Below are 24,894 nucleotides of genomic sequence, written 5' to 3' on the forward strand. Positions count from 1 at the left end.
ACGCACTGGCGTTCGGTGTCTGCTGCAAGCCCTCCCCCGCCCCGCACCTCTCCGGGCGCTCCCTGCACCCAGCGGGTTTCTCTGGAAACTCCTTTCGTCCGGAGCCACGAGGGTCCTCGCAGCAGGAGGAAAACACGAGCGGACAGAAGCAGCATCGGTTCTTTCTGACGCCGGGCAGGGCTGACCGGGCTGTCTCGGCATGCCCAGCACGGGCAGTGCTGTGGGCTCGCTGCGATGCGTGGCGGGGACGGGCAGCGGGTCCGTGCGTGGTGACACGCTCCTCGGGACACTCTCCAGGCTCTTCCCTTGCAGTCCTGGGCAGCGCGCGGGAGCCCCCCTCATGGCCAGGGCCTGCTCCTGCGTGGACAATGACGGCAAGCTGACCTCGGGCAGGGTCCGGACCCTGCAGGTGCGGCAAAGCCGGTGCTGTCACCCCTGAGCAGCGGGGCGCTGGACAGAGCAGGGTGTCTAAACAGGGAGCTCCGGGTGGAGCTGCGCCTCTGCCCCCAGCCCGGGTCATAGGGCTCCCTGCTCTAAGGAGATAGGCTCCTGGCGTTGCCTCTTGCGCTGCCTGTCCCGCTTGGCACGCCAGCACACATAGGCCGCCACCAGCAGACCCATCCCGAAGATCAAGGTGGCCACCGAGACCACCTTAGCAATGTCCATCTGCGGGCCATTGATGGTGAAGGTGATGCACGTCGCCGCCACGCCGATGACCACGGAGACGATGCCGAAGGGGAAGATGCAGCGGTACCAGGATTTCTCCGTCCCACCCGTGGCCAGGGCCAGCTTGTTGAGCGTGGCGGTGGAGTCAGTGGCAGCTGGCAGCGGCAGTCCTGGCTTTCCTCCCTGCAGGCAAGTGAGTGAGTTGGACTTGCAGCCCATCATGTTGGTGAGAAACCCCAGGAAAGACCAGTGCAAACTGCAGGTGGGTTGGATGCCGGTCGCTGTACCACCACGAGCTGCAGCTGTGCTGGTGACGGAGAGAAGAGGCTGGATCCTACATGGTCAGCATTGTTTAGCTTGGGCTGCCTCGATGCAGCCGGGCTGCGATCTCACTGCTGCTGCTCTCACTCCCAGCTCTGGTTCCCGGCTCCTTTGCAGCCAGACAGAGCAAGGAGTGGAGCGAGGATTGGTGGTGGCAGCAGTGATCTCATGTGGTGGGTGGGTGAACCGGCTCTGCTCCAACGCCTGTTAACTGTTTCGGGCCTGCAGCCCAACAGGGATTGCTCTCCGAATGTGGTTTTGCAGTCTGCATGTTTCCACCAGCTTGGCCCTCGACCAGGCAGCACTGGAACAGAGAAACAGGCCTGGCTGCCCATCACCTTCAGCCCACACCGCTCCAAGCACCCCTTCAGGCTGCCCGACGGGCAGTGAAACCCCAAAGCAACAAGCTGCAAGGAGCTCCAGCCACTCCACAGAGCCCCTTTGCCTCCTTCCAAGATGCTCTTTCTGTGTTACCCTCTGCCAGCTCTGTCCCCTGGCACAGGGCTTGGGGGACCCTCACTGGTATTGCTGGTTGGACTGGAGAAGACTCGAGTTCTGCACAGGTGGTGGGACACCACTGGGGTGGCACTGGAGGGGATGTAGGGTGACCAGGAAGGGGACCTGCAAGGAAAGAGGCTGGAGCTGAGGTGAAGGAAGATTTGGGATTATCACTGTCCAAGCAAGGGCAGGAGGCGGAAAGGCAGCTCCCACCTCCATCACTTCTCCCACACTGAGTTTTAATTGGTTTTCCGGAAGGAGAGAGGAAAGGAATGAGTTATTGCAGCAAACATAAGACACCTGGAGCCCTTCCCAGGTCAGAGCTTCCCCCAGGCTGATGGGGCCCAGCTGCATTTCTGCATCAACCAAGAGGAAGCCAAAAATCAGGGAGAAAAATCCACTCTGCAGCAGAAGCTGTGTGGAGAGGTGAGGAGATGGGGAAGCAGAGGAGCTGACAGGACTGAGCTAGGAAAAGGGAGGTTTGGGCATCAGTCTGGACATGGGACATGTTATCCTCCCTTTTTTTTTATGGGTACTAATCTTGCCTACACCATCCTCAAGAAAATCATCCCACTCTGGGAAGCAGGGAATAAAGCTGGTTTGAATCAGTCTCTGTCCTAATCCAGGCTTGGTCTGGAAAGCTGCATGAGACCTGTTAGCATGGTAAGGGAGGTGGCGGGGTCTGCAACAGCTCTGGGGTTTCTCCTTGGCTCTAGTTTCTTAAATAACATCCAAAATAACACAAGAGGAGGTCAATGAGGCATCAGATGAATTCCCAACCTGTGCCACCCCAGGGACCTCAGCACAGGGGTTGTGGCTGCACAAATACAGAGCACCAGGAAAATAACTCCAGGTAAGTCAGTGCGGCACACGGTGTCCTGCAAAGTGGGTTTTGTTTATTCTCCTGGTGGCTCATTAGAGGGGAAGAAGGGCAGCACAACTTCTCCAGTCAATGTGCTTCATAAGGCTGATAGCTCCCAAGCTAAGCTCTTCCTTAAGTTACATGAACCTTTGTCAAACTTGAAGCTGTTCAGGTTTAAATCTGTGCTAAGTGTTGTCCTGGGTTCAGCAGCAGCAGTCATTTTTTCTCCTTCTTGGTAGCTGGTGCAGTGCAGTGTTTTGACTTTCAGCTCGGGAACAGAGCTGATAACAAGGATGTTTTGGTTTGGCCAAGGACTTTGTGAGCCTCATGCTCTGCCAGGGAGGAGGGGAAGCTGTGAGGAAGCAGCGACAGGACACCTGACCCAAACTGACCAAAGAGGTATTCCATACCACAGCACATCAGGCCCAGGATGTAACTGGGAGTGAGCCGGAAGGGCTGGGGGACTGCGGGGTTGGAGGAAGTATCGGTCGGTGCTTGGTCGGGCTGAGGGGGGGGCGAGTTATCGGTCAGCTGGTGCTGAGGTGTTGTATTCTCTTCTCTTGTTATTTCCTTTATCATTATTATCACTGGTGGTAGCAGTAGTGATTTGTGTTCTACCTTAGTTACTGGACTGTTCTTATCTCAACCCGTGGGAGTTGCATTCTTTTGATTCTCCTCTCTGTCCCTCTGAGAGCAGGGGGAGGGCACGAAAGGGGGGGGAAGTGAGCGAACGAATTACCTGACTGGGTTTAAACCACGACAAGTGTTTACCCTAACCTTGAAGAAAACTTCAGTTAAAATAAGTTTAGCTGCTGCTGAGAGCAGGGTTTGAAAGAAAATACTCCAGTGACAAGCCTGGCAATGGATTGGTCACCTTTCAAACTGCCTCTCAAGGAACCTGTGATGTGATGATGCCCCGAAATAGAGCTGTAGCCCTCCAGGAGATGCTCTAGCTGGTCCTACCCCCAGCCCCCGCATCCCCATGCCTCCAGACTCTACTCATCACTTTGAAAGGACTCAAGGCTGGACTTGGTGATCTTAAAGGTCCTTTCAACCTAGCTGATTCTGATCCTATGACTCAGGGCTTTGCCAGGTTGGACGGGGCTTGGAGCAACCTGGTCTAGTGGAAGGTGTCCCTGCCTGTGGCACGGGGTTGGAACTGGATGAGCTTTAAGGTCCCTTCCAACCCAAACCATTCCATAGTTCATTCTATGATTCCATCAAAACGTGACAGCATTAGTGGATTGAGCTGTACAATGGTTTTTAAGTGGTGCTGAAAAGCAGTAAGTGGCCTTGAAATAGCAGGAGGTGACAAAAGCAAGCTCCAACTGGTCAGAAAAACATGATGGTTTATTATGTCTCAAGTTGGGATCCTTGATGAGTTTGAATATTTGACTTGACAACACGGATGCGATCCAACTGTAGAAATGCTGTATTTCCTGCACTGGTACAAACCACGGCACCCACTAGCAGCTGCTTAAAATGATACAGGAGTAAGACATATATGTATACACATACATGTGCATGTATACATGCATCTATCAAACTCCTCCATATATACACTGAAACACAGTTCATCAGAGTGTTTCCAAAGCAGCAGCAGGCAGCACTGCCGCCATGTCTGAATAAGGACCCTCTAAAACTCCAGATGGTTTAAAAGACATTTATTAAGCACAGACACAGGAGACAGGGGAAGTGCAATCCTGAGGCATGCTGGCTCTGCCCCTGGTTTGAAAAGAACAGCCAAGAGCCTCAGCAGGATCAGGACAGCCCCACACAGGGCTCAGACCAGGACAGGGTCACCTCCAGGACATTTCTCGCCCTCAAGCGTAGAAAGCAGCTGGATGAACATGCCCTTCTCCAGGCAAAGAGGCCAAATCCGGGCCAATCCTTCTCTGACTTTGCAGTGATTTCTGTAAAACTCGGACTCCAAGAGAGAGGGGACAAGGGCTCAGGCTGGGCTGTGCGGCGCGAGCACAGAGACTTCCTCCCTTGGTGGGGCTGCGGAGCTCCCCATGCTGGGTGCTCAGCTCCTTCCCTCCACACTCCAACTCCTGGTCTAACATAAGGGTGTAACTTTCACAGCAGAAATAGAGACTGGCCTGTGTTCTTCCTCTTCCCGCAGGAGAAGTGAAAAGTGCGGCTGGGGCTGGATGAGTCACGTTGAAGAGCAGAGATGGATGACACCCCTCCACACACACCCACAGGGACAGGGCCCACCTGTGATGGATGGGGCAGCGGGAGCAATCCCTGCTGCAGGAATGCTGCCCCAGGCCAGGTGATGAGGAGAAAATCTCAGGGCTGCAGCAAAGGGCTCAGGAAGGAAAGGAAAACCTCACAACAGAAACTTCTCTTTAAGAGGAACAGAAAAATATCAGAGAGGGTGAATAGCTTTGGTGAGCAATGGAAAACTTGTGCTTTGAGCAAGAAATCCAGATGATCTTTAAAGTCCCTCCCAACCCAATCCATTTTATGACTCTACAAAACAGAGTTAAAGTGAGGAAGAATGAAGCTGGGATCCCTCAAAAACAGATTGATTACACAAATTTTCAAGTAAGAAAGCCCAGAATCAAATATGATGCTGACCACCACCACTGCAGACCAGGAGGAGAAATGTGCAGGAGGCAGTCCCCATCCCCCATCGGTGGGGCAGGGGGAAGGAGCTTTGGGGTCTGTAATTCCGTGGGTAACCAGAGACACGGATATCAACTTGTCAAAAGTAGATGGTACAGAGCCAAAATAATTTGCAGGCCACACAGAAATGCTGAAATAGACACCCACACCACATTTGCTCTGCTTACAGCTTCACCATGCAAAGCCCATCATCTCTGCACAGGGCAGCTGCTCTGAATGGTCCTGTGGCACTCAGAATGGCCTACACCTCCATCCCAGAGCTAACATGGTGGTGTAGGAAGTTTTTGTAGAAAGGAGAACAGGTTTATAGATGATGGATTTACACCTTTTCACCAGAAACTTGAAGGTAAAGGGGTTGGAAACAAGGACAGAAATCAATGTATTTTAGGGTAAACACTGCTGGGAAAAGATGATCAGAGAGAATCTCTGTTCACATCTATCCCCGCACTAGGCAAAGAAGTAGCACTCACACGTGCCCACCTTGTTGCTAATTTTCAGGACACACAGCTCATATCCTGGGGTCTGGGTTGTAGGAATCCACAAAGTGGCAGCCCTGATGCCCATGAGAAGTGTGTTCTGAACAAGCAACCTTCATTTGTCTAAAAACTCCAGCAGAGCACACGCAGCAACTTATCACACACAGCTGTCAAATCCACTAGTTTGTAAGAACTAAGACATCTCCCTGAACATTTTTTCCTCTCTGGCTTATGAGGAAATCAATAATTCTGCCTTTATTTGGATGGTAGGGTGCAGCTTCTGCAAAAGCCACACATACAAGATTTCTGGGGAGACCTTAGAGCAGCTGCCAGGGCCTAAAGGGGCTACAAGAAAGCTGGAGAGGGGCTTTGGACAAGGGCCTGTAGGGACAGGACAAAGGGGAATGGCTTTAACCTGAGAGAGGGGAGACTGAGATGAGCTCTTAGGCAGAAGCTCTTCCCTGTGAGGGTGCTGAGGCGCTTGCAAAGGGTGCCCAGAGAAGCTGTGGCTGCCCCATCCCTGGCAGTGTTCAAGGCCAGACTGGACGGGGCTTGGAGCAACCTGGTCTAGCGGAAGGTGTCCCTGCCCATGGCAGGGGGTTGGGACTGGATGAGCTTTAAGGTTCCTTCCTTCCATTCTGTGATTCTATGATTAATCATAGAATAGATTAAGATGAGGACAAGAAACACTGAAGAACTATTTATTGCACAGTAATCCTGCCCTGAGGAGTTGCAGGGAAACAGGAGCAGGTGAGTATGGCATCAACCACCATGTGGCCTATGGGCACTGATGGTCCAAACCACAGCTGGACCCTGGGACCACGGCTTTTCCTGAGCCTGACTTTAACTGTTTTAATGCAACCATTACATCCAGCCACTGAATGCACCCATTCTGCACATTTCAAATGCTATCTGGAGATGGAGGGGTGGCTCTTAAGTGCTAAAAGGCTGCAGACTCAGGGGGAGGGAAAATGCCATGGAGAGGAGATGGTGATGTCTGGATTTACCAGAGGCAGTGGCTGTGAGGGGGAAGCTGCACAGGGTGCACTCTTGGAGCCATCCCACATGGTGGCTCAGTGCTTTCCATCCCACTGTGGCTGTGGAAGCAGCCCTGGCAAAGGCAGCATTAAGTTTTGAGCAGCTCCATTAATTTTAAGACAAAAGAACAGGGAAGAAACACCTTGTGCAGCAGGAAAGCTACATCCATGAAGCGCAGGCAGCTTCTAATAGTCCATTTTGAGTTGCTGTGTGCCATGTAAAACTGAAAAATAGCAGCAAAATCAATCAGGAGGCAGAGCTGTGGATTGCAGTGACCTCAGAAGTATTTTCCAGGTCTATGATTCAGCAAAAGGCAAGCAAATAAATAAATAAAGCATGGAAATAAATTTGCAACAGCCAGCAGGAAGTGCAGGTCTGAAAATAGCAGCTAAGTGTCACCTTGATCCACTCCAACAAAGCCTTCTACAGTTGTGAGGAGTTGCTAGGTGACATGGCCCTACTATTCTGGGTGCGTGGTGAGCCCCACTGGAGCATTTCCCAGCACCAGGCTCCCAAAGGAACTTCCGAAACAGGGACAGTGTTTGAAACCAGAGATTGCTGTGTCTCACAAGAAGGAAGCTTTCCTGTGAGTGCAAATATAGACGAGAACAGATGGAAAAGAATTATTGCATCATCTGCCTGATGGTACCGACATTCTTCCCAGCACTCTGCAATGCCGCTACAGATGGAGCACGCATGGATGTTCCTTTGCGCCTTTTGCTGCTCCTCTCCCATCACCATCAGCTGCCTAGCCCATGTTAGATACTCAACACAAACAACACCGAGAACCAGGTAGGATGCAGAAACAGGAAAAAGCTAACTAGCAGAAAAGTGGATCCACAGCAACTTTGTTAACGTCCTTCCTCTGCCCCTCAAAAGGATGCTGGGAATCCTCATGCATGGCCAGCCTTGGCAGGCACTCTGCAGGGAGCAGGGCAAGGACAAGCAGAGCTCAGTTCGACTCACAGGGCATACACACTCATTTTAAGGCTTACAGATAATAGACCTAGTACATTAGAATAAGCTATTTTATTGTAATTAGTGCTTAAAAAAAACCCACCCAAATAACCCACAAAACAATGCCACTTGCATTGTCCTAAGCGAAACTGCTTGACTCTCTGTAAATGGGGACCATGCACTTATGCTGCACAGGAAGGAGACATCAAACCATGTATGATTCAAAGACTAACAGTTTGTTCTTTCAAACAACTCCATTTCTTAGGGTTTGCTTTTGCAAGAATAACATAATCACTGCTGACACCTTTGTCACTCTCAACAAGAAGACTCCAGAAGAACACAGTAGTGGGTCCAGACAAACACCATTTAATACCAGACAAAACCAGGTAGTTCTGATTGGTAACAGTTGCAAAGATTTTGCCAAACACCCCCTACATCCTAATGGCATGAAAAGGGAGTCTTCCAGGCTCACAAGAGCACATGGTTACATTTAAATGTATATACCTAAACTTGTTAAAAACATCAAGAATACTATGTGTGCTTCCTCTCTGCACGCAGCAATCTGAATTCTGTGCCATTAAGCAGCTGGCACACAACCCTAATGAAAGCACTGGAGACTATTCATGGTTTCATTAATTTTTAAAGGTAGGGTTTTTTGTGTTTGGGGTTGGGTTTGGTTTAATTATTACACTTGCGCTCTCTCCTTCTGTGCATTCACGTGCCTGGCTGGTACCAAACAATTCTTCCTGAGGGCAGTGAGATGTACAGATGCCCATCACCATGAATAACAGCACTGAGCTGCCCAACAATTGCAAAACCAAGATTTACTGCTACTATATCCTGTAAGAGATTTCATCCCAAAAGGGAAAAGTGCTCTATATTCTGAAATTTAGAAATTGAAGCAGCAAAAAAAAAAAAAAAACCCCACCCCAAAACAAAACCAAAAAAACAAACCTAAAACCCCAAATGGGTGAGATCCTCAGATCTCTCATTTCTCCAAAGTCCAGAGCTAAGAGGCTGTGCCAGCTGCATCAGCAGATGAGGTATAATAGAGGGAAAAGTGCAGCATGATTTACACCACAACTTCATTTGCAGCACATAAAGCAACCCTCCAGTTGCTTTATGACCAGACCCTTCAGGTCTGAACAACCTGAATGTGTACATTGTCTCTTGGTTTCTTCTTAAACTGGAGATAAATGAGACTAATAAATTGTCTCCCCCTATAAAATACAAGGGCTGAGAAAAGGCTAACCATCATTAGCACCACTGGGAGTTTGTGTTCTCAGCAACCAGGAGGTGAGGTTTTAGACCAGCTTTTCTTTAGGGTCAGTCTCTTCCACTGACTCAGAGCTTCCTTCTATTTGCTTTTTCCTTTCTGAACTCCAGATCCACTGATTATCTTTCTTGTTCTGTCTAAAAATAAGTCAAACATTTCTGCGTGCCTAAATAACCCACTGCTGTTACTTCTTGCCTTCTGAAATTACAGTTCAAAACCTGCTTTTCAGTTTTCCCCTCCCATTACCAGCTCTTTCTACCCTGGCACATGTGGCACACAGGTTCCTGCCCTCTTCTTTGTAGCTGGGCTCAGATTAATTACCAGGCAATAGATTGTTTCTTCTGGATGGTGGTTTTGATGTTACAAAGGTAGTATTTGATCTGCACAGTGGATAACAGACATTTTAATACCCATTTACTGAATTGTTTTCATGTTGGGCTGAGTCACGATTAGGGTTTTTGATTGCAAGAGTTTTTTTTAATGGAACTGAAGGAGGACTAAGAAGCTTCCATTGAATTCAGATGTTTGCTGTGCCAGTCCTAGTGTAAATGCTTAAGAAAAATAAGAAAGCCTTGCTGCAGAGTATAGATGTGGCAAAGCCAAGCTAATGAGCATGTGAAATAATAGCAAACTCCATTTTACAGACCAGAAGTGAAGAGCCCCTGTTGTCAGATCCATCCCCTGCTACAGCCTCTCAGTGATCCCCGCCTGGTGATGGGACTCAAGACTGGAAATGCTCAGCTGTGAACTGGCTCTTTGCCTGCAAACAATCCACATGGTCCCTTCTCCTGGCCTTCACAACGTTATTAAAGCATCTCCAACTCACTGCTTACTGAGAATTGGACACCCTGAGACAGTCTGGAGGTGGAGGATCCATCCTGCATTATCCACATTCAGCGTCCTCAGTGTGGTTTGCACTCACATGTAACCCAACATAATCACTTCCAGATTTAGCAGCAAAGTCTCTCAGTAGAGCTTCAGCTGGAAATCCCAAACTCAAATTCAATCCTGTAACTTGGGGACAAACTGAGTTAGGTAAAAAAAACCCACAACCAATTAAAGGATTTGTGGAGGACATAATTCCCCCCAATTCTTTTCTGTCTCAGCACTTTAAAGCACCATTGATCTTTCTCAAAGCCCTGGCCTGGCACAGCAGCACACACTGCCCAGCAAGTTGCTGATTCAGGTGCTAATGCCTCAGACTTGAACTCCATACAGTGTTTTAATGAAGTAACCTCTCTGGAGCTCACAGAAAGCTCATTTGGAGAATAAAACCAACAGCAAACTTGTCATCTACAGAGAGAGCTGGGAGTTCTCCTCCAGTTCAACACTTACCATCTTACACTGCTTGTTGATGAAGTTCTCCCTTATACTTCATTCAGTCCATCTGGCTTTTCCTCTCCAAACTATAACCTGTGCTCCAGGCCCAGGTAACTCGGGAGTTCTTCCTGCCCTTGCCCCAGGGTAGGACCCTCTGCTCATGCTGTAGATCCAATCATTTCAGCAGGCTGTCATGCTCCATCACTGCTCACATGCTGCTAGAGACCCTTGAAAAAGGCTGGAAGAGGCAGGACATTCCTCCATTTCATGAGCTTTGCCTTCTCTCTTGACTCAGATTATTTCTCATTTAGATGGAGAGTATCCCTAGCCACATTGTTTTGTCTCTACATGCTGTGTTTTCCAAGGAGGGACCTGTAGCAAGCACTTGGTGGTATATCTGATAACATGTGCAGGATAAATCCCTCAAAGGTTCCAACACAATGAATCACAGAATCCCAGACTGGCTAGGGTTGAAGAGACCTTACAGTTCATTCGGTTCCAACCCCCTGCCACAGGCAGGATCCACCTTCCACTAGACCAGGCTGCTCCAAGCCCCATCCAATCTGACCTTGAATACTGCCAGGGATGGAACATCCAGAACTAACTGAAGATGAGCAGTGCACAAGGTTTGTTATTTCAGTGTGCACTAACAGCAGCACTGCCTCTGACTTCCCACTGGTCAAACATATTTGCTGAAACAAAAACAGTGAGTGGAAAAGTTGCAGGAAGGGGAAGAAGAAGGAAGCTGGTGGAAAAGACAAACCATACAAGTTGGAAATGCTTAAAGTCACAGACTCTGGAAAGAAAAGAGGAAACTTGTCCCCTTGAAGGGATCCCACTTCAGATCCTACAGTAGTGGAAAAAAAAAAAACAAACCAAAACCACCACAAAAGCCTTTTAAGACTCTATTGCAGGAATAAGAGCTGCTAATTCGACCCTCACCCTGCTTCATCTCAGCTCATGCCTACCCAACACTGGTCTCATCCATCACTTTCCAAAAATACTGCTCATTTCCTGTAGTTCTGTAATACTATCCCCTGGCATCACAAATACTACCTTTTGTCTGTCTTCTTCCCTCATCTCAATTTGATGTACCAGTATAATTTCTCTCTATAACAATGGCACATTTCATAATGAAAAGACCCCCCCCAACCTCTGAGGTTGCTACTAAATCTTTATCTCTGCTGTAGCACAAGACTCATTTGAAGAAGTGAGTCATTCACATGATTTAAAGTCTTACACATGCATGAAAGTTACAAAATGCCTCTTACACAGTGTGGGAAGAGCAATAAAAGCCCACTGCACCAAAAGGCACACAACAACCCAGCTACCTGCCGGTCCCCATGCTCTCTGCACCCCTCCTGTGGCGCCAGTTTGCCTCTTAAGCTTGTAACAACCCCTGCAAGGCCATTTTTGCAGGCTTGGGCTCTTCTTCACGGTCCTTTCCCACCTATGCAGTCCTTGCTGTGGCACTGGAGTTCCTGCCAAATGACACTGGCCTGCTCTGCACACAGAAGCCGATGCTCCATGACTCATGCAGGGCTTACAGGCACAAGTTATGGATTACAGCATGGCAATTAACAACACCAAACATCATCTCTAACATTCAATCCTGCAGATATTAATACCCATGGCATACGAACATAGTAATTCAGGAGGCAGCACCTCCTCCTTCCTATGAGCAGCCTTTAATCAGTACCTTGCAATCCTCCAGTCCTGAGGCCCCTGTAGACCATACAGATATAAATCACACAAGACTCCTCTGCAGGGAAGGAAAAAGGTAACAAACCCCTGCCTTGACTGCAGACTCCATGGGAAAGTAAATACTATTTACAAAGAACTGAACGCAATATGATCAAAAAACTAAAGTGAGAGATGCTGATTCTCATCTGTCATATGAAGGGTTTTTTGTGAAATCCAAGTGTCAGAAAGGGCCAGACAACTCACTCTGGCCTTGAACAAAGCCGAAGGAAAAATAATGATCCCTGTCAGCACTGCAAAGAGCTAAATACCCCCAGGCAAACAGCCCATGTCCAGCAAAGAGATATGTTGCAAGTCACTGCAATAAGCAGCAGTACACAGAGGCCCACCCCCAAAATCACTTCGAAGTGATCACAGGCATAGATAGTCCACTTGACTCTAAGGCTCTGCTTCAATTGTCACATCGAAATGCCAAGGGATTTGGGGATTACCTTCAAAACCTAGGGTGCAGGAAGAACCAAAGCTGGAATTTTTCCATAGTGACAACGTCAGAAGTGCCACTGGATCTGAGTTTTCCACGGGCAGAACACTGTGTAGTCCCCTCAGGAGGCAGCTCCTGGCTCTGTTCAGCTGGAACAGAAAGGGCTGGGTGCCATCTACTGGGCTGCTTCACCAGCCTGATTTAGAACAGATCACAGAATCACACAACGGGTTGTGTTGGAAGGGACGTTAAAGCTCATCCAGTTCCAAACCCCTGCCATGGGCAGGGACACCTTTCACTAGACCAGGTTGCTCCAAGCCCCATCCAACCTGGCTTTGAACACTGCCAGGGATGGGGCAGCCACAGCTTCTCTGGGCAACCTGTGCTAGCACCTCAGCACCCTCACAGGGAAGAACTTCTGCCTAAGAGCTCATCTCAGTCTCCCCTCTGGCAGGTTAAAGCCCTTCCCCTTGTCCTGTCCCTACAGGCCCTTGTCCAAAGCCCCTCTCCAGGTTTCCTGTAGCCCCTTTAGGCAATGGGAGCTGCTCTAAGGTCACCCCTTAAGGAGCCTTCTTCTCTAGGCTGAACCAGCCCAGCTCTCTCAGGCTGGCTCCAGAGCAGAGCTGCTCCAGCCCTTGCAGCATCTCCATGGCCTCCTCTGGACTCACTCCAACAGCTCCATGTCCCTCTTGTGCTGTTGCCCCAGGGCCGGATCAGGACTTCAGGGGGGGTCTTCCCAGAGCACAGCAGAGGAGGAGAATCCCTTTCCTAGGCTGGTGTTGGCAAGGCCTTGTCCAAAGGCCCTCTTCAGGTTTCTTAGAGGAGCTTCCAGTGCCTAAAGGGCCTACAAGGTCTCCCCTTAAGGAGCCTTCTCTTCTCCAGGCTGAACCAGCCCAGCTCTCTCAGCCTGACTTCAGAGCAGAGCTGCTCCAGCCCTCTCAGCATCTCTGTGGCCTCTGGACTCTGAAATATTAGACAATGACTGCTATAATGCTGGCTATATGCCAGCTGGTGATCGGAGTAATAGGGAAGCAGCAGCACAGGTTCTCTGGATTTTTAGATGCAGGAAGGCTGCTCCCCACCAGACTGGCTATCTGATCCATACAAAGCATGTTTTACTGCCTGCTATGCTGTCTGCGTATAGAGGCCTGGTGTCCTGACTGAGGCAGCCAGGAATCTACAGCTAGAAACAGAGACAGACCTTGGAAGAAAAGTAACAATGAATGTCTCAATCTCTGAAGGGGCATTACAAAACCTCAGAGTTAGCAGGTCATAAAAGTGATATAAAAGGAAAAAACAACCAACCAACCAAAAACCAAACCCAACAAACCCACAAAAGAAAAACAAGCCCCTGAAAATGAGCTGGACAAACAGGCAGAATAAAAAAAGTTAACAGAAAAGAAAACATTTATTGCTTAAAAATTGTGGTTACGTCAATGGCCAGGAGGAGTTTCCCATGGGCTCAGTCTGCCAGTTCATCCCTCACCAGCACAGGAAATCTGTTGCCCCCTTCACAGAGCTGCGTGTACATGGCCCGATAGAGCTGCGCTGCAGAGGCCTCTGGCCAGGGCTTGGCCTCCAGGACAGGCAGGAGTTCTGCCATCATGACCTGGAGCAAAGGAGATACATCACCATAGCCAGCATGTACTTTTGGGATGCCATGAAATGACGTGGCTGCATTACAAGTGGTACCTAACCAGAGCAGTGTGACTAATAGCACGCTGATTGATAGGCAGGTATTCTCTTTTGTCATATTCAACAAAGGCAGAGTTGTTCATCCTCTACTCATGAAGTGCACCAGCAGCCACCCAGTGTTCCCAGAGCAGAGATAAATGCTGCAGAGCCAGCCTGGCACTGGAATAAAAATCAGCATCCTGCTAGAAGCTGAAGCTGATGTTGATTCAGGAGCTTTCCAACCAAACAGTGAAGCACTTATGCAATGAGTAGTTCAACCATTTGCTCCTGTCACCTCTCAGTTGGGCCACATAAGTCCACACATCATAGGCAAGTGGCCAGCTCCAGCCCAAACAGAACAAAGCTGCACTCCTCCCCAGGAAGGAGCCCCACTCTTGTATGACTGCTCAGAAAGACATTTTGCCTGGGATATGGTTTTCAGATGACAGCAGCTAATGAAGTCTGAGCAGTCTGCACATTAAAATCTACACAGCCTGCTGTACACACTGCCCTCCAGAAGTATGGTGCAGGTGTCAGTCACCTCCCTGAAAACATTTTCCAGGGGTGGAAACAAAGGAAGACCCAAATAGAACAGAGTACAGGGGATCTGCACAGGGACAGGAAACAGGACACAGTTGCTCATCTCTGGTAAGAGTTAAGAGCTGCAGACATGAAACCTACCTAAGGGGAAAACTAGCACGTGAGGGAGCACTATAGTGTTGTTCTATCAAAGAGAGAGACCCTTCTGTTTTCCATCTGCCTGGCCTGCTCCTGATGCATAAGAAAAGAGGCCTTTACCAAAAACAGGCTAAGAGCTACCAGGTATTTCTATGATTCTTGGTATTTCTCCACAGAAAGGCTATCAACAGGCTTGACCCAGAAATATGTATGCACATCCTTTCCCAGGGTCTTTATCTTGTACCAAGTCTATTCACTTCACCTGTCCAAAGAATTCAACTTTTCCTGCACACAGCTGCTGCAGATACCCAGCTAAAAGCACAGATTTAGAGACATGTGCAGAGGAAATTGAGTCAGTCAACAAAGCAGCAGGCAGTGGGTCACTACTTCATTCTTGGCAGATAAAAATCAAACCCTCATTACCCATAATTCAGGATTATGGTGCTAATGTCCCATCTGAAGACAGGCAGCAATTTATCTTCAGCCAGAAGGAGGAGCATGGCCAGTTATGAGTAACTCATCCCTGGCTTACAGGAAATAACTTTTCCAAAGTCTATCATTCAGGTCAACAGCAAAGGTTAGGTCAAAGGAGCAGATGTGATTTCACTGCTCTTCTCTGCCCTTTGCTGCTGCTCTGCTCAGGCTGGTCAAGAGACTGATCTCCCACCATGTTCCTATAGGCAGCCTCAGAATAGTAAAATCCCAATTAGCAGCACAGTGGTTTGAGGTTTAAAAGGAAAGGAACAGACAGCAGAGGAGTTCACTAGCTGGAGGTCACTCAGGACAGAATGACAGTGGGTGCCTTAACGGGACTGTAATGGCTGCCAAAGGGGGTCGTGAGGTATTACAGAAACCATCCTCCACTGCCAAACTTTTTCAGAGTAGCTAAATAAAAAAAAAAAAGAAAAAAAAAAAAGAGTATCTTATCAGGAGAGGGTCAGACATTTAAGCACCTTTGCTCTGGCCTTAACAGAGGAATACCATTCACAAAGCAAGCAAAGCACTGATGGGACTTGGACATGAAGCATGAACACAGAAACATCACTGGGAGTGCTCGCTGCCCTGTTGCTACCCCATATGTCAGCTGTTGCCCTATAACGGCCCTTTTCTTTCCCTACACTGGATCACAAACCCTTTTATGGACTCACCTTTTGTAAGGCAATTTCTTGGTGCAGTATTGACACCTGCAGCTTCAAGGCAAACAGGTCCCTCAGCTCCTGGAAACTGGAGTAACAAAGGAGAGGCACAGCCAGCATGCCTGCACTGTCACACATCTGTCCCCTGGAAGGAATACAGGCCGGAGAGCAGCTTCCCATGTTCCCAGTGCAGTCTGGGTGCATCTTCCTCTGCGACTCCACAGCTGCCAGGGTGGAAGAGTTGGCAGGAGGCAGAAAGGTACAAGTTAAACCTGTACTTGCAGAATTTGTCATTACTCTTCCTAGAAATGAGTGACTAATGCTGTTTTAGTCAGGATGAGCTCCTTGGAATGGCACAACCACGACATCTGAAGCTATGGCATGAAGCCTCTCCCACCTCCCAACAGCTCCCGCACCAGCCCTCCAGAATTACAAAGTCCCAAACCTCACCTGAACACAGATGGGGCAAAAAAATACCACAGCTTTGTTTGCCACCAGAGAATTTTAAATGCTACATTACCATTTATGATAACCAGGAGAAAACTTATGTTGGATCACAGTGTTGTGTGCACAGATAGCAAAGACCTGTTCAACCACAGGTGGCCACATTCATATCCCACTACAAGAACAGGCTCTGGCTCACCTGCTCGCAGGAGCTGCAGCTTATGCAGGCACTGGGAAACTGTGGTTTGCAAACCCTCCAAGGTCAAAAGGCTTTCATACTCTCTTTGCAGGGTGGGTTGGTCTGGAAGAGAAGCAGAGGAAAAACAGCAGGCATGAGAATACTGAAACCTTCCTCCCCAGATACCAGTTTCTAGAGTGGCCTTGGGTTCACTAGCCCTCATTTTAAGCAGAGAATGTTCCTGACCCTCACATCCAGCACATGCCAAGAACACAAGACACATGTGACTGGAACCCACTTAAGCCATCCTTATTCCACCTTCTACCCTTTCTCTCCTCTTTTTTTTAATCCTTACCTGCAAGCTCAGCTTCCACATACTGGCTCAGAAAGCAGGGGACATCCTGGAGGACCTTTAACTCCTCCTCCATCTCTGCAGGACTGAAGGCTGGCCTTGGTGAACAGAACTCAAACAGCAGCAGCTTAAGGAAGGTTACACCAGCTCTGTGCACCACCCTGAAGCCAGGGCCTGGCTAGTTGGAGTCGGGGTAGAAGGCAAGCTGCCTGTGTAGTGGCATTGCAGGGGGAAGGCCAGATGCTGCAGATCTGCCTGGCATGTTGGCCTTGTGGCCTTGATTCTCTGGAGCTAAAGATTTGTGACTATTCAAGAGCAGCACAATTGAAAAAAAATAAACCAACAAAACACCTCATAGAGACCCAGCTTGAACTCCGGTTATTGAAAACATAACTCTCCAGATGGGAGCACACCGTAGCAATTGCAATGGTGCTGCTGTACTGCACCCTACGCTTGTGGAAGGGGTTGAGAGCCAAGAAAGGATACTGTTGTCTGGATCCTCTCTACAAAATGGGTCCTGGCAGCTGCTGCATCTGCACTTGTTTGGCAGAGACGACATCTCTCCCATGCCCTGAAAATTCAAAAGGGGCAGGAGGTGGAGGAGTTATGATCCACTGTGCAAGTGTGCTCACACTGAGCTATGACTCATCATATGACATTCTGTAACACACCAATATCACTTCAGATACAAGCATCTTCCTCACCCCTTTCTTTTACAGGTTATTAAATAGCCATTAACTCCTCATTTTTGAGTGCTGGTATTAAATCCACAAGGAAACCCTGCAGAAAGCATTAGATACTGCAAAACACCTGTTTTGTCTCTTTCAGCTTGTTTTGAGGGGAAGAATTTACAACCATCAGAAGAGAGACAACGTAGTTCTGTAAAGCATGTCAATTCTTTGCTACTGTCCTATGTTTTTAGCCCATAACTAACCCTCCCTTTCTTGAGAGGCAAGTCATCTGCATTTCTGTACACTTACTCTGTTAGTAAATGTGGTGAAAAGAGTGGACAGGACAAATTCTCACCCTAGCTTTTCCCACAGGGATTCCAAACTTCCTGAAGACTTTCCTCTAATCCTTTTTTGACAAAGTGGTACATGTGGCAAGAAGCATGACAACAGTGCATCAGTAACAGCTGTGCAAAACATACAGGTTTGAGGACAGTATCACGAGTAAGCTGGCCAGGACCTCATCAGAGTCCAGGATTAAAATAAAAAGTCTTGCACAAATGATAGTGTTAAATGAAAGAGAGGTGCTTTTCAGTTACAGCCTTCAACATAGAATCTCAGACTGGTCTGGGTTGGAAGGGAGCTTAAAGCAAGAACACCCTCCATCAGACCAGGTTGCTCCAAGCCCCATCCAACCTGGCCTTGAACACTGCCAGGAATGGGGCAGCCACAGCTTCTCTGGGCAACCTGTGCCAGCGCCTCAAGCACCGTCACAAGGAAGAGCTTCTTCTGAAGACCTCATCTCAATCTCCCCTCCATCATAAGTAAAGGGCAACTTTAAAGAACCAGCTTCCCAAAACCTGCTGCAAAAAGTGACAACCATCACAAGGAAGCTTCAAATAGTTATGCAGTGCATAACCCAAGTGTGTGTGTCTCTTCTCCAGCCAAATATTTTTTTTCAATCATGGTAGAAACTGCAGTTTTCAGAAACACATTATGCAAAGAAATAGCAAGGTTAAGGGAAGAGAAAAGAAGTTATCAGGCAAGATGTGTTTCCTTTATAAAGGGATCTTCAGAGCAAAGGTTATTTTCAATCTGTCACTGAGTTGAAAGTAATAGTGAAAAGTGTAAAATTATACCAGAGTGATTAGGATGCCAAAAATCTCAATTTACAAGTGAAAATTAAGAGAATCAAGTCTCTACAACTCACTGAGGGCAACTAACAAATTGGCGTTTTATAAATGACAACTCCCAAGAGGAAGAGGAATTCCTGAGGCTAGCACAAGGAGCTACAGCCAGATTTAAGAGAGGTTTTAAACTTACCATCTGGACAAATTACATGATGAGATGTCTGCTGATTTATGGCAAAACTTCTCAAAGGCAATGGTGGGAAACCCTTCAAGAGGGTTGGAGAATGGACTAAGCACTGGATTTGCCAGAAACCTAACCACCTGCACCACTGGTACAGGAAGTTACCAGGCGTTATGGGCACTGAAGCAAGTTTCAGGGGTGCAAATCCTCTATGTTTTGCACCCTTGTTACTGATGCACTGCTGTCATGTTTCTTGCCAAATGTATCACTTTGTCCAAAACCCAAAAAAGAATTAGAGTCTTGATGAATATGAAGGAATCCCTGTGAGAAAAGCTAGGGTGAGAATGTGTCCTGTCCGCTCTTTCTGTACACATTTACTAACAGAGTAAATGTACAGAAATGCAGATGACTTACCCCTCAAGAAAGGAAGGGAAGATTTGTTGCTGCCTATGGGCTAAAAACATAGGTAGGGCGAGACAACAGAACTGATGATATGCTTCGAGTTCACATGCCACCAGTGCGGCAACATTGTAATTGGCTCCATTTAAGAGAGTTCACCAGCAGGGATCACTTCAAACAAACACAGCCCGGGTGCTTCCAGGCAGAGAGCTGCCCCAGCAGAGCAGCTCAGGCCAGCAACCAGCACGGAAACACAGGGTATAGTGACACCCACCTCACAGGGTCTCCTGCTTTCAACAAGTACAGAGTGCCAGCAGAGACTTCTGCAGCCCTGTTAAACCCAGGATTAAAGCATTCCAGTACTCTTACAACAGGGGGATTAACAGGAATTGGCACTCTGAAAACAAAACTAACTCTAGTGGCTAGAATAGCATGATCACACATCCTCAGAAACAGCCTTGCAGAGACATGCTGTATGGGACCATTCTCCTGCCCCAGGTTCAGGCTCCACACACTGTGGGGTCAGTACCTCCCTGTCACCCACAAACTAGCCAGGTCTCCCCCACCTGAGCCCTCCTCACTGCCCTGAAGCAGGGAGTAGTTCTGGACTGCTCAGGCTAGGCTTACCTAAAGTTCCTGAAATAGGCTTTCCTGTAGGGAAGGGGCAGCTTCAGCTGGCACCTGCAAAACACAAATAGCATCAATCCTGACTGCTGAAGAGCAGTTGAACCTTGCCTTCAAAACAGAGAGAATGACATTTTGGCTAAATTTGACATGAATTTAAGCTGTAACTGAAGATGTCAGTAACCGTGGAGATGGAATCCACCACTGCCCTCAGCCGACCTCAAGGAAGGAGGAAGAAGGAGGATTATATGCCTCCATAAGCATTACTAAGCCAATTTGGGAGAGCTCCTGCAGCCTAGCACCAGCCCTCAGAGGTTCCTCCAAGGTGAGGAGCTGGGAGCAAAGCCCTGGCAAGGCAGAGTACAGATGTGGAACCAACCTGTTCAGGGAAGCTGATCCCTACAGGCTGACTCTGCGGCTGTACCTGAGCCACAAGGCAGCTTTGCTTAGCACCATATCACAAAGAAATGGGAAAGGGATATTTCAGTTTCCACAGGGAATATGCATCTTAATCCCAAAGTAGGCCAATCCCTAACTCGTTATTGCAAAAACATATGGGTTGGCAGTTATAGCTACAGTCACGTGCAGACTCTGAACACAAGACAACAGTTGGGACTAAGTTAACAAACATTTGAATCCAGATTCCTGCTCTCCCAGCAACTGTCACTCAGTGTCCTATGTCTGTTCCAACATCATGTGAACAATAATTCCCTCCTTGCACAAACACAGGGTTTGTGGCAGCTGAGAGCTATTCCTCAAAATTTTCCAGGGACAGACATGTATCAGATCTGAACTTCACTTTTCTTTAAAGCACAGAATAGACAGAACACAGAAATTATTTCAACAGAGACTGGTCTGAATGCGAAGCAAAACTTCCAAGTATTCTTTTGCCACTTTTCCACAGTTACCGAGTTTCTCAGTAACATACATCATTCTTCCTACACCAAATACCTGAAACAACTGCATTCTAGTCAATACTGATCTGTGTAGTTACACAGGCAGTATCTTACAGGTTAAAGGGGACAGTATTAAATCCCAGATGCCATCTCTTCAAACAGCACTGGGCACATGACAGAGAGAGAATATTTGCATTATGTACTATCATTGTGCAAAAAAACCCAAACAAACCACTAAAAAAAAAAATCACTAAACTGTAATAGAAAGTGCACTCAGAGGACAACTAAGGCTTGAGAAAGCTCTAGAGGCAGCTTTCCAAAACAATCACAAGGGGCTATGAAATATCAAAGAGTTTTAATTAAAGACTTTCAGAGTCCCAGCCATCCAAAACTAAGCCCTTAAAACAAGAACAATCACAATAAAGGCTTTTAAATTGTAGAGGATCCTTCCTCTTGAGGAAGATCTGAAGGGGGTAGTGAAACCAAGAGGCCTCCAGAACAGCAGGAGAGACCAGGCTTCGCAGATGTGCTAGTCATAGTCAGTGTTGAGTAGAACAAGACAGAGGTGCCCATCTCTCAGCACTTACCCCTTTTCCTGCAGGGTGACTCCGCAAGGTGAGGTGCTCCTTCCCAGTGCTCCTTCAGCTGCAGGGTTCTCCTTTTTGCTGGACTCTCCCAGGAAACCACAACTTTTCTTCCCTGGATCAAGTGACTGCCTGCCAATAGCTACAGAGTTCTTTTCCCCAGCTGAATCCCCTATAGAAAACCTTTGCTGCTCATTCAGGGCAGATCTGGATGAGCGAGGTGCCTTTTGGGGTTCAGATGGAGCACAGACCTCTCTGGCACCGGCACTCACTGGTCTCCTAGGACTCCTTCCTTGTTTGTAAACTACCCCTTTTGAGGAGCTCTTCCCAGCTGTCCTGGGACTTCGAGAAACACATCTGGATGAGGCTTTGTTTTGCAGTTTTTTCACCTCTGGGTCAGTCCTATAAGGGGCTTTTAGCTGGTATGGAGAGGGCTTTTTCAAAGAGGCAGGCTTTTTGCTTACAGATCTCACCTTTGTGCTCACAGGAACATCCTCAACAGGTACAGGCACTTGCTGCTCTTCAGCATTCTTGAGAGCAGGTTCCTCACCTGCAGATTTCTCTCCTGTAGCTCCCTGGGCCTCTAATGGAGTTTTCAAGATGCTTTTCCTGACTTTCAGCACCTTCTCTAAGGCTCTGTTCAGCAGTTCCAGCTCCTCCAGCTCCTTGGGTGAAGGCTTGTTGTCTGCAAGAGGAGAAGATTTATCAGGTCCAAACCTAGATCTTCCCCATTTGTCTCTAAACTAGCTTTGTTCTTTTAGGTGCCACAAAAAGAAACTGAACCCTCTAAATGGTGTGGTGGGTATTCTGGCCAGCAACTATACAGAGAACGCAGCCAGGCTTGCCAAAAGCCTCGAAGACCCAAGATAGCTGTGAGTCATAAGAGGAGACAGCTCTCCAGAGTCAACCTCCCCTTCATCAACCAGTGACAAACACCACACCTTGGTCAGGCCCACAGGCACTTCATCACTGACCTGGATTACTGCAGCACAGCTCCAAGCTAACACCAAGGGCAAAAGTGGGAGGAAAAAGATTGAGGGATAGGGGATTCCAGTCGATGCAGAGCACTGGAAGGACGTCCAACACTGAAACTGGCTCAACCCCGATCAGGCCCAGGGCCAATGTGACATGAAGAGACACGAGGCCGAGTGGGAAGCGCTCACCTCGTCCATTGCTGGAGCCGGCTTCTGGCTGCGCCTGCTCCTCTTCCTCACTGCCCCTGGGCGGGGAGAAACACAGCGCCAAGGGAAAGCATTGGGGGCACGGACGGGCTCAGCTTCCCCGGCGGGAGAACACAAACACCGGCCCTGCCAGCACCACGGACCCCGGACCCGACGTAGGGCCACCGCGGGGTGGAAGCTAGGCCCGGCCCGGCCGCACTCACCAGCGCCGCAGGAGAGCAGAGCTCCGCGCCGCCCGCCGCTCCAGCTCCCGCCGCCGGCCCGCACCCTCGCCCAATGCCGCCAACAGCGCCGCAGCCGACCTGCAGGGCCCAGCACCATCAGCGGCCCGCATGGCCTCCGCCGCATGGCCCCGCTCCCGCCGCCCGGCCCCGTTCTCACCGCCGGCCGCAGCCCGTAGGCAGCATGGACCATGGACCGAGTCCGCCCGCACCCGCTCCGTTCGGCTCGGTCCTGGCAGCTCTACACGCTGCCGCCGTCGCTACGCCCACTAAACTCAGTGCTAGCAGCCGCTGTCCTTATCAACCTGCCAGGATCTGCGGGGCAGGGCGGGCTCAGAGGAGAGGGGCGGGAGCGGGCCAGGGAGCCGCGGACCGCCCGCCCGCCAGCCGGGTGGGGTGGGATTGTGAGCCAGCCCAGGGGCGCTAGGCCTTGTGTTGGGGGTGCTGCAGGCCCGGCTTCCCCCGCAGTAAACCGTTTATTCCCTGAGGCGCCTTCAGTAAGTGTGAGTTTTAAGCCTCAATTCAGTCTCTGTGTCGTGTGGTCGATGCGCTGGAGAGAAGGGATGGGATCCAGAGGGACCTGGAGAGATGCGACCATGCAAACCTCATGGAATTCAACAAGGGCAAGTGCAAGGTCCTGCACATGGAGAGTCCAGAGGAGGCCATGGAGATGCTGGGAGGGCTGGAGCAGCTCTGCTCTGGAGCCAGGCTGAGAGAGCTGGGCTGGTTCAGCCTGGAGAAGAGAAGGCTCCTTAAGTGGAGACCTCAGAGCAGCTCCAGTGCCTAAAGGGGCTACAAGAAACCTGGAGAGGGGCTTTGGACAAGGGCCTGTAGGGACAGGACAAGGGGGAATGGCTTTAACCTGACAGAGGGGAGACTGAGATGAGCTCTTAGGCAGAAGCTCTTCCCTGTGAGGGTGTTGAGGCGCTGGCACAGGGTGCCCAGAGAAGCTGTGGCTGCCCCACCCCTGGCAGTGTTCAAGGCCAGGTTGGATGGGGCTTGGAGCAGCCTGGTCTAGTGGAAGGTGTCTCTGCCCGTGGCAGGGGGTTGGAACTGGATGAGCTTTAAGGTCCCTTCAACCCAACCCAGTCTGGGATTCTGTGATTCTATGAATAGTTTGCTTCTTGACTGCAAGTGCGTGAGAAGCTTGTTGTTTCCCTTCTTTTGGCAGAATTATTGTGTTTTTCTCCTAATTTTCCTCAGCTGGTGCTGCTGCACGGTGACTGCACAGGGTTCTCTGCTGCTGGAGATGATGCAGTTTTACTATACCTCAGCAGAGGGTTGAGTGCTGCTGCCACTGCCAGCATCTCTGGGAGAATACAGCCTGGGCAGTGCAGAATTAAGGGATCTGTTAGGCACCTACATGGCTGTTGTTGACATTTAAGCAATTCTGAACAGCCAAAAAGGGGGTCAGACTCCTGTAATCCAGGAAAGTTACCTGCACTCCCCTGGAGGCAGTGCTACTGACCCCACCAGCTTTTGCATCAAGATTCTGGGGTTTAGAAGTGCTAATCAAGGAACATCCCTGAAACTCAAGAACCCCTTTTGTGCTTGAGACGAACCCTCCTGATCCTCTGGCTTTGTGCAGGCACTAACATTCCACTAAACCACTTGGTTTAGTGGTGGTTGTGGCAGCCCTTGGTTAATGGTTGGACTTGATGGTCTTAAAGGTCTTTTCCAACCTAGTTGATTCTGTGATTCTATGATTCTATTCCTACTGATAGACAAGGAAGCTTTAATGTGGGCCCTTTGTCATTACTCTGCCACTCACTGGGAAGAAGGACAGATGACCATTTGTGTGTTGCCTCTGAGTCAAGAGCAAGGTTAGGCAAGTGCTGTTGCCACCCCAGAATTAGAAGGTGAAAAGGGCAAGGCTGTAACTGCCCCTTCCACCTGCAGCAAGTGCTGTGGAGAGAAACCATGGTGCAAGAGCTGGGCTGAGGGGGTAATTAGCATGTGGAGAGCAGAAGCTTTCTGACCAAGGTAGTCACCCTGCTGCTGATGCTCGGGTTTAAATCAGGACTCTATCCACATAACAACCCAGCTGCTGTGAGAGCTCCCTCCCTGCAGCACCAGCCTTGCTCCATTCCATCCACACCTCTGCCATAGGCTCCTGTTGCCTCCCCTTCTGGGGAGTCTGGCACTAGCGTAGCCACTGAGTACATCAGCTCATCCCTCCTCCTGTGGGTGGTTGGCTTTTCAGTGGATCACCTGGTAAACCCAGCTGAGCTAAAAATCCAGGGTATTTGTGTCTGATTCTTTTCACTGACAACAGCTCATGCTCAAAGGGGTAAATGCAGCAAAGAGCCATGTTTTGT

General features: G+C 49.1%; 2 protein-coding genes across 2 annotated transcripts; both read right to left on the reverse strand.

Annotated features, from left to right (window-relative positions):
- Window positions 1-516: 516 nt before the first annotated feature.
- Window positions 517-888, reverse strand: LOC130598531 (transmembrane protein 100-like). The gene has a single exon (XM_057408045.1). The coding sequence runs from the start codon at window positions 886-888 to the stop codon at window positions 517-519; it is 372 nt and encodes a 123-aa protein (XP_057264028.1).
- A 12,730-nt stretch (window positions 889-13,618) lies between these two features.
- Window positions 13,619-22,762, reverse strand: TEDC2 (tubulin epsilon and delta complex 2). The gene is made up of 10 exons (XM_057408029.1): window positions 22,737-22,762; window positions 22,559-22,657; window positions 22,338-22,393; window positions 21,178-21,859; window positions 19,698-19,751; window positions 17,179-17,263; window positions 16,696-16,804; window positions 16,362-16,463; window positions 15,731-15,942; window positions 13,619-13,839 (listed from the first exon to the last, which is right to left on the reverse strand). Exons 1-10 carry the CDS (start codon window positions 22,760-22,762, stop codon window positions 13,693-13,695), a joined length of 1,572 nt encoding a protein of 523 aa, XP_057264012.1. The 3' UTR covers window positions 13,619-13,692.
- Window positions 22,763-24,894: the final 2,132 nt, after the last annotated feature.

The sequence above is a fragment of the Pezoporus wallicus genome, unplaced genomic scaffold (assembly GCF_028554395.1).
Source record: "Pezoporus wallicus isolate ANWC-B61680 ecotype Strahan unplaced genomic scaffold, APGP_CSIRO_Pwel_v1 contig_4012, whole genome shotgun sequence".
In the NCBI taxonomy this organism is placed as follows: Eukaryota; Metazoa; Chordata; class Aves; order Psittaciformes; family Psittacidae; genus Pezoporus; species Pezoporus wallicus.

Excerpts from the sequence above, each read along its gene's own strand:
- LOC130598531 (XM_057408045.1), bottom strand. The coding sequence starts at position 888 with ATGATGGGCTGCAAGTCCAACTCACTCACTTGCCTGCAGGGAGGAAAG.
- TEDC2 (XM_057408029.1), bottom strand. The coding sequence starts at position 22,762 with ATGCTGCCTACGGGCTGCGGCCGGCG. Across the intron at positions 15,943-16,361 it reads GCTGCAGCTCCTGCGAGCAG|CTGTGGAGTCGCAGAGGAAG; the intron begins GTGAGCCAGAGC and ends CCACCCTGGCAG. Across the intron at positions 13,840-15,730 it reads AAGAAATTGCCTTACAAAAG|GTCATGATGGCAGAACTCCT; the intron begins GTGAGTCCATAA and ends CCTTTGCTCCAG.